Source organism: Equus quagga, chromosome 17 (genome assembly GCF_021613505.1).
Source record: "Equus quagga isolate Etosha38 chromosome 17, UCLA_HA_Equagga_1.0, whole genome shotgun sequence".
Taxonomy (NCBI): domain Eukaryota; kingdom Metazoa; phylum Chordata; class Mammalia; order Perissodactyla; family Equidae; genus Equus; species Equus quagga.
The window spans coordinates 3,276,303-3,285,280 of record NC_060283.1 but is presented as its reverse complement, the minus strand read 5'-3'; the positions used below and the strand labels follow the sequence as shown (position 1 = coordinate 3,285,280).

The following is an 8,978-nucleotide window of genomic DNA, read 5'->3' as shown; positions in this document are numbered from 1 at the left end:
CGGGGGGGCACTAAAGGACACGCATTTTCACAAACGTTAACAAATAAATGCTTTTATGGTCGGCATCCGCGGCGCCCCACGCCGCAGGAAACCCGGGCGCGCCCTTCCAGTCCGCGCCGGGGGTCCTGGGTCCCACCTGGCGAGAGCAGGCCCGCAGAGCGCAGGCGCAGAGGCTCTCGCAGTGGGTCTGGGGCGGGCTCTGCCAGCGCGACCGCCGGGCGGAAAGGGCTACGGTCAGCCTCGGGGCGCATGCGCGGATCCCGGAGTTCTCGCGAGACGGCGGGCGTAGGGTCCCGCAGCGCATTTCCGGTGGTGGCGCCGGACGCCGGGCGCTGGAGGAGGAAGCTGCGGGCGCGGCGGCGGCCGGGGAGTGGCCGCCATGGATCCGTTCCTGGTGCTGCTGCACTCGGTGTCGGCCGGCCTGTCGAGCAGTGAGTTGACCGAGCTCAAGTTCCTGTGCCAGGGCCGCGTGGGCAAGAGGAAGCTCGAGCGGGTGCAGAGCGGCTTGGACCTCTTCTCCGTGCTGCTCGAGCAGAACGAGCTGGACCCCGAGCACACGGTGCTGCTGCGCGAGCTGCTCGCCTCCCTGCGGCGCCACGACCTGCTGCGCCGCCTGGACGACTACGAGGCGGGGGCGGCGGGCGGGGCCTCGCCGGAGGAGCAAGGTGGGCGCGGGGCGCGGGCCGGGGACTAGGGGCTGAAACCGCGGCTGGGAGCAGGGGTCGGGCACTGGGAAGGGGGCTGGGGGCGGGGGACGGGGACTAGGGGGCGAGCGGGCGGGGACTGGGGCCGGGGCCTAGGGAAGGGGGCTGGGGACAAGGGACGGGGCGCAGGGAATGGGGGCTGGGGGGCGAGCGGGCGGGGACTGGGATACGGGCTTAGGGAAGGGGGCTGGGGACGGGGGCGGGGCGCGGGGAAGGGGGGATGGGGGGCGAGCGGGCAGGGGACTGGAAACAGAGCCTAGGGAATGGGGCAGGGACTAGGGAAGGGTCTTCGGGGAGAGCAGGCAGCCGACTGGGTACAGGGAATGAGGAAGGGGCCTGGGACTGGGGAAGGGGACTGGGAGGCGAGCAGGTGGGGGACTGGAAATGGGGCCTGGGGCTGGGGGAGGCAGGGCCAGTTTTCCCAGCAGTACCTGTTTCGAGTCTGCCTGTCACCTAACCTTTACCAGATTTGGTTTGTGTATTTTCTCTAAACAGTCCGGGGAGAGGGTGACGTGCCCACTTTGCAGATGGGAGAACCAAAGCTCAGAAATGTTAAATTGATTAGCTCCTTCCAGGGAGATTAGAAAGTTACTCTGGGTCGGGAGGAGTCGGCAGGGAAGGTGGGGCGGAGGTGGGGGGGGGTTGGCTGTGGCTCAGAGAGAGGTTAAGTGACTTGCCCAAGATGCACAGCGAATAACTAACGGAGCCAGTCTGGCCTCCGCGGGGTGGGGGGGTGGGGGGTGCCTGGCATTAGCCTCTGCACTGCCTCTCTGATCAAGTCCATACTGTAGTGGCTTCCTACCCTGCTCGCAGGCACCTCCCGTCGCCACCCTCACCTGCGGCTTGCACAGGCTTGCAGGAGTAAAAGTGAGACCTGAGAACAGCAGGGTTTCTCAGCCACATCCCTATGTCCTCAGAGTCTCGAGGGGGAGAAGGGTTGGGGAGTGCTTTGGGGACACCCCTTCCAGGCTTGGAGCTGTGGCCTGGGATTGGTCATTCAGTCACTGAACCAAAAAAGGATCCCAGGGCTGTCACTCCGTGAGGACTGGTGCGTATTGGTGGCGAGCTGAGCAGCACAGCTCTGCCTGAAAGCAGTCAGGTTCAGATCTTACGCACATACACACGCGGTGCTACACAAGCAGAACAGGACTTAGAATAATTATGTTTTCAAGGCTCCTCGATGGTGGGGAGAATGCTGATATAATACATTTAAAAGGCAGTCCAAAAAATACAGATAATGCCATTTTTGACTTATACATGTGTGTCTGTGTTCATGTGTTTTTATTCATGTAGTTAGTGTGTGTTGGAGGAAAGTACGCCAGCAGGCTAGCATAGCAGCAGGTGTGGGTGGGGCGATACGGGGCAGTCTGTCTGTCTTTTTTACAGAAGGCAGCTTTGCATAATGAGTAACAGTGGACTTTGCACTGCACTGTCATGGTTTCACATCCTGGCTCTGCCCTTGTCTCGCTCTGTGACCTCAGGAAAATCACTTCCCTTCTCTGTGCCTCGGTTTCCTCCCCTGTACAAATGGTTGAAGTGACACGGGGCCGTCGGGGCTGGAAGAGTTGGCCCACCGGCGGAAGGTGTCTCGGGTTTGTAGCTGGAGATGCGGGTTTGCAGGAGCCCTCCAAGCAGCATCCTGTCCTCCTCGCACCTCTCCCTCCATTCCAGAAACAGCCTTTTATGGTCTGTAGTACCCGGCTTGCTGGTCTCAGTAGTGGCTTTTCAGCAGATGAGTTCGTGGTCACCAGGGACAAAAAGCCTGATGGTCAGTCACAGCAGCTTCCAGAATAAGGATTGGGTTGTGTATTGTGTCCTGGGGCTGTCATAGAAATTACCACAAACCATGTGGCTGAAAGTGACAGAAATTGATACCCCTACAGTTCTGGAGCCAGAAGTCAGAAATCAAGGTGTCTGAGGGCCACGCTCCCTCCAGAGGCTCCACGGGAGGGTCCTTCCTGCCTCTCCCAGGGCTCCAGGTGTCCCTGGGCTTGTAGCCACATGGCCTCCTCTGTGTATGTCTTGTAAACTTGTCACTGGGTTTCGGGCCGGTCTGGATGCTCCAGGATGATCCCCTCATGTCGAGATTCTCAATTTCACCACATTTGCAAAGACCCTTTTCCAAAGAAGTTAACGTTCACGGTGCCAGTGATTTGACAAAGACAGCTTTTTAGGGGCCACTGCAGGGTGGGTTGCGAAAGCAGCCCCGTTTCCTTCCTCGTGACCTTCCCGGCCCTTTCCCCAGTCCCCCGTCTTAAGCAGGCAGCCCCACGACACCCACCCGGCCATCACGCCTTCAGCAGGCCACACGTCTTGGGTAGTGTTTTCGGGCCGGGTTGGCTGGGGCAGGCTTGAAGGCCGTCGTGGGCTTTCTGTGACTTTCCCGGCTCCTCTGCTGCTGGGCGACATCAGCCTCTGCTAGAGGACCTCTCGTGCGCCCACACTTGGGTCGGCACCCAGAAGGCCATCGGGGAGTGTGGGGTTACTATATACAGGGCTCCCAAACCTCGGATGTGTCATTTTGTTCTTTCCCTCCCCAGACCTGCGGGCAGCGTTTGACATCATCTGTGACAACGTGGGGAAGGACTGGAAAAGGCTGGCTCGTCGGCTGAAAGTGTCTGACGCCAAGATCGACGCCATCGAGGAGAAGTACCCTCGGAACCTGACGGAACAGCTGCGGGAGTCGCTGAGAGTCTGGAGGAACGCCAACAGGGAGGACGCCGCCGTGGCCCACCTGGTGGGGGCGCTCAGGGCCTGCCGGATGAACCTGGTGGCGGACCTCATCGAGGAGGATCAGCAGGCCCGGGGCCTCCGGGACCAGGACGAGAATGCTGGCAGCACCGTGTCCATGATGTCATGGGGCTCAGACGCACCCACCTCAGGAGCCCAATGATGATCCAGCTGCTCTTCTCCAGGGGACCAAGGGCATCTGCGCCGTGTGGACGTTGGTTCCCTCCATGCAAGTTGACCAAGTGCCTTCCACGTGCGGGGCTGTGAAGACCTAGCAGTGAGCCAGGCTGAGCGGCCCGGCGCCCGTGGAGCCCCAGGCAGCCTTCCGAGCCCAGGCTGCCATTGGCCGAGTGCTTGCTCTGTGCCAGGTGGGGCTGCGGACGCTGTGCAGATGCGTCCGTGGACTCCTCTCTGTCGCCCCTGCAAGGGAGACTGGTCCCCATGAAACACCTCCCCAGAGGAGGAAGTTTTGGAGCCGTATCCAGCAGAGAAGGGATCTGTAAAAGCTGGTGATGGTTACTGTTAGTATTCTATGGGTGTGGAAACGAGCTCAGTTAAGAGCTGGAGGAAGGTCGGTGAGGGGGGAGGCGGGGGTGGGGCTGGCGCTGTCCACCTCCAGAGCCCACGCTGCTCTCCAGCGGGTCATTCTGCCCCTGCAGTTGGCTTCAGGCTTTGTGGCTTTCAGTGTAGACTGAACCAGGGCGGGCGGTGGGGGTGCTCCAGCGCGTGGCCCTCGACGGAGTGGAGTGTCCTCGGGGGTCGCAGAGTAGGACAGTCAGGGTGTGAGGAACACTGAGCCGTGGCTCCCGGGAGGTGCGCAGGCGCAGTGGGCGCACAGTCAGCACTCTGCCAATGTTCTTCGAATCATTTTTTGATGATTCCTGTGATCCCACAGTTTGTTACTATTTTGTATCAAAAGCTCTATGTTTCTGATAACAGAATTGGGAAGGGGGCTGGATCCTGTGATTTTAAAAAGTAATCTTGCTGCTTCTCAGGGAACCCTTTTAAATGCCTTTACGGTGGAAATCTGTGTTACAAAACAAAGAGTTTTCCATTCCTCTGGATCTCATTTCGCGTCGTCTCAGCAGCGCTTCACACCGATTTCGGGATCCCTGGCGGCCCACCGTTTGCTCAGCCTCTCGATAGGCGGCCTGGACTTCACAGCAGCCCCACGGACCACTGACGAGGGGAGTGTTCACCCTCAGCGTACTGAGGTCCTCAGAAGCCTTCTGCCACCAGCTGTGGCCCTGCCTTCCTCCAAGAGGCTCAGAGAGCCAAGTGGCCGCCTCTTAGCCAGGTCTTCCAGCTGTGACCTTGGGAAAGCTGCATATGATGGCATGCCTTGCTGCCTTGACCTTGGGCTGCTGAGATCCTAGCAACACTGTCCCCACTAAGCTGTGGGCCTGGCCTTTGAGGCCCCCCGAACACACCCCTTCAGCAGGTACTTGCTGTGCCAGGAGCTGAGGCCATAGCCCTAAACAAGACAGAAGTGGGCCTGCCCTGTTGACCCTGGAAGCCTGGCAGGGAACACAGTGTTAACCAGTTCAGCGCAAGTGTGGGTGCTGCCAGGGAGCCGAGCAGTTCCCGTCCCGTAAGGGCGTGGCCTGCCCAGTGTTTCGCAATAGACCTTCCGGCCTGCAGCGGCACCTGCCTCTTCAAGCCCCAGGCCAGGGCTGGTTCTGCGCGTGACAGGCGTGTCATCGCCGACCGTAAGCACGAGTGGGTGGGCTAATGGGGAGCTTTGGGAAGTTGGTTTTCTGGGAAACGTGTCTGTGTTTCTTGAACAGAGGCCGATTTCAGAGGGTCTGCCATTCCCTTCTGGTTTATGGCATAAACTACTGAAATGTGACATGCTGACATCCATCCCTCGTGTCCCCGTGCATCTCACCCCTGGAAGGAGCCCCGACCCCCCTTCACACCAGGTGCCCTGATAGAGGCTTTGATGACACAGGATGACTAAGCACCAGGCAGGGCTCGGCCCATCTCTGCCATGGCTTCCCCCTGTGGCCCTCTCAGTCCTGCCTCCGGTGAGGCCCTGCCTCCCCGCGAGAGCCGCTCCTGTCTGTGGGGAGGGAGAAGGGGCTCTGGAGCAGCCTCACTCTGCCTGCTGTGTGACCTGATGGCACCCGGCCCGAGGCACAGGTCTGCGCTCCAACATGCAGCAAAGGTGCTGGGTGAGCGAGTCCTCTCCGTCCTGCACGCTGGGCCCACGTGCTGGCCGCTCTCAGGGCCCGGCGGGGGCCTGCGCTCTGGGCCTGTAGAGCGTGGTGACATGTGAACTTGCACCAGAAACTGCCCCCTGGAGACGGGGGCTCACAGCCAGAGAGAAGCCTCTGTTGGTCCAGCCAGGCCCCAGCAGTGGCCAGGAGGTGTCCGCCATCGCTGACCGTGTGCCAATGCTCAGGCTTCACTGAGCAAGACAGGCAGCCTGCCCCCGGGAAGCACAGAGCCTGTACAGCTCTTCAAAACTGAAGGAAAGGCGTGGAGAAGGCACAGACACTCCCGTGGGTGCTCAGGGTGCAAAGAGCAGGCATGGAGAGCGATGGCTTCCCGATGAGAGAGGTCTTGGCACTTTGTGTCCTGTCCGCGTTTTCTGTGACGTGTCTGTTCTCGTCCGCCAGAGGCAGTCGTAGGTGTGGCCTGGATGGTCCGGTAGGCAGTGTGTCTAGGGGGCAGTGGAGTGGGTAGGCCTTCCAGTCTGACCTGGGTTCGAATCCTGGCCCTGCCCCTTAGTGGCTCCGTCACCCTCATAGGGGCCATCAGATAAAAAAGTGCTTGCCCATGTCCGTGGGACCTGCTTCTCAGGTGCCTTAAAGGTTGGCAGCGGCGTTTCACCCCGAGCCCAGGGTCTCCCTGCCCTCGAGCCCGGCCTTTGGCCTCTGGTCCTGAGAGGTCGCTTTTCACCCTCATGCGTGAACCCAGCTGCGATGCTGGGCATCTTCCCTGCCGTGGACGTGAGCCTGTGTCAGGGCAGCAGGTGTTCAGGATCTTCATAACCTTTCCTGGGACGGATGGGACTGACGTCTCAGCAGAGCTGTGACCTCTGGCACGGAGTCAGTGACGCCCCCTCCAGCTAGGGGGCTGCTACGATTTTCAGACAAGGATTTCTCATGGCAACTTTACCAAAAAATCATCCATGTTCCTGGTGTTTTTGTTTTTTTTTTTTTGTAGTCATGTAAAATTTTCATTTCTGATGAAGGTGCACACAATTCGCATGGTTTGCTTGAAAGCTCAAGTCAAGAGCCATGCTTTGCTCCCCATCCGAGTGTATGTGCTCGCGGGAGATTCCAGGCCGATGAAGGGAACTTGATCAAGCATTTCCTGAAACGAGGGTTGGCTCCCTAGGCTTCTGGCCCCTGCAAGGTGCCCCGCGTCACACCGCTCTGGGCTCTTGGTTGGGAGCGTGGGTCGTGGCAGGCCGCCTTCGTCCCCTCCTCTCCCCACTGACTCACCTCGATCCTCATCCGCTGCGTCTTCCTCCCCAGCGCCCCCAGACCACTCCCCTACCCACACTTGGAAAGTCACAGGTGGCCCAGCCCATTGGGCGCTTGGCTCTGTCTTGCCCACCCTCGAGGGCCTTTGATGCTTCTCCTGACCGTTCTCCCGTGAAACTTTCTTCTGGTTTTCCTCCTGCCTCTGGCCACGCCACCTCAGACTCCTTCATGCCCTCTCCCAGCACCCGTCCAGTGCCAGCTCTCTCTGAGCCCCCAGGGCAGCGCAGGCACTGTCCCTGGTGCCAACCGCGTCTCTCTGAGGCCCCCAGACCCCTGTTGTCAGCTAGCTTGGGTCAGCTCCTTTGCTACGCAGGGGAACGTATGCACGGGTTCTGGGGATTGGACGCCGGCACCCTGGGGGCGGGCGTTATTCTGCCCAGCGCACACCTCAGCTCAGCATCCCTCCACACCCCGTGCCCAGTTCCAGCCCAGCACCGCAGTCCACCCGGCTGCCTCGACAGCACCAGCTCTAAATGACCTCACAGGCTCTCCTTTCCACGCCTCTCCTGCCCCACCCCCAACGGAGCCTAACCCCGCCTCTGCCCTTCCCTGCCCCTTCCAGCCCCCCATCCGCGGCCAGAAACAAACCGAGTCCCGCTGCAGACCCCCACTGTACTCAGAAACCGCAGGTGCTCTCCACGTGCTGTTGAGCTCTGTCTTTTTATTTCCACGATAGCTGTTCTGAGTCATCGTGCTGACTGCTCACTGACCACAGGATTCCTGTGTGTGTTGTGTCTGGAAGCAGAGGGACGAGTGGCCTGGGGGTCCTGTGTGCCCATGCAAAGATGCCCCGCCACCCTACATCTGCTGACACACAGGAGCGCTTCTCTCTCACAGGGAACCCTTGCATGTGAAATCCATTTCCGTCAAAGGAGCCCTCCATTTCTTAAGTCAGAAGTTGAGACGCTGGCGAGAGTGTACAGCAACCACATCAATTGTCACCAAAGAGCCAGGCCCATTCAGGGCATGAACGGGGTCCTCATCGAGCGAAAGCCACGTGACATGGAGGAAGCTGTCCTAGGTGGCTTGAATGGAGAAACCTGGTGGGCCATTGAGTGCTTCCCCACCTCCCGAACGGCCTGAGGACGCACTGTAGGCACAAGGCAGCCACACTGTTTCAGCAAAACATGTTTCTTGAGACGGAGCTATCCGAGGAGACGGCAGCGTTCCAGAGACACATGGCGGGGGTGGGTGCACAACATGGTGAGTGCACTCAGTGGCACTTAAAAACTGCTTAAAGGGTAAAGTTTATGTTATATGTATTTTACCACAATTAAAAAGTCATACCTCGTGTTAAATTAACCATACATTTAATTATGTTGTTTATCTGAATTCTATCTGTTTTGCAGGCTTCTCTCTCTAATTTGTAATTTTACTGATATTTTATAGTTTACGAGAGCCAGAAGCATCAGTTTATGTCTGGCCTTACGTTTGTATTTATTGAAGTAACATTATTATAAATAAAACCTTGCTGCTCACTGGGAGTCTGGGTCCCTGTTACTCCTTCCTGAGGGGCTCCTGGCTGGAGAAACCCAGCTCTGAGCGTCCCCGGGCCCCCCGAGATCAGTCCTAACCCGCGGCACCACGATGCGCAGGAGGGCTGCCCAGCCCTGTGCAGCTTGTTCCCGAGCGCCCACCCCCGGCAGTCTGCCCCGGCTGTCTTCCCGCCCTCCAGCTCAGGGCCCAGCGCAGACGCCCAGTCCCCTTGCCCAGCCCCCACTGACCACGGTAGGCCCCCTCCTGGCCGTGGTCCTGCCCCCACCAGCCTCAGCTCCCTGAGGGCCACGACCTGTGGGGTCCTCTCTGCCACTGCTTCCAGTACTGTCCTTGGCTTTGCGAGTGAAGGCTGATTACATGTTTGCTGAGCGGATAAATAAATAAGCTGCAAGAATAAAAGGCCGGGCTCAGGTGTCCCTTGGGGCCTGAGTTCCCTGCAAGCAGGGAAACGTTCAGATTCCCCAGTGCACTTCACTTTCGGCAGAGTAAGGGGTGTGCTCAGGCTGTGGGAGGTTGGCCAGGTGGGCACAGGCAGGCCAGTGGCATCCTCACG

The 8,978-nt window shown here is 59.4% G+C and overlaps 1 protein-coding gene across 1 annotated transcript; it reads left to right on the top strand.

Annotated features, from left to right (window-relative positions):
• Window positions 1-309: 309 nt before the first annotated feature.
• Window positions 310-8,406, top strand: FADD (Fas associated via death domain). The gene is made up of 2 exons (XM_046644022.1): window positions 310-665; window positions 3,245-8,406. The coding sequence occupies exons 1-2, from the start codon at window positions 380-382 to the stop codon at window positions 3,595-3,597; spliced, it is 639 nt and encodes a 212-aa protein (XP_046499978.1). The 5' UTR covers window positions 310-379; the 3' UTR covers window positions 3,598-8,406.
• The last annotated feature ends 572 nt before the right edge of the window (window positions 8,407-8,978 follow it).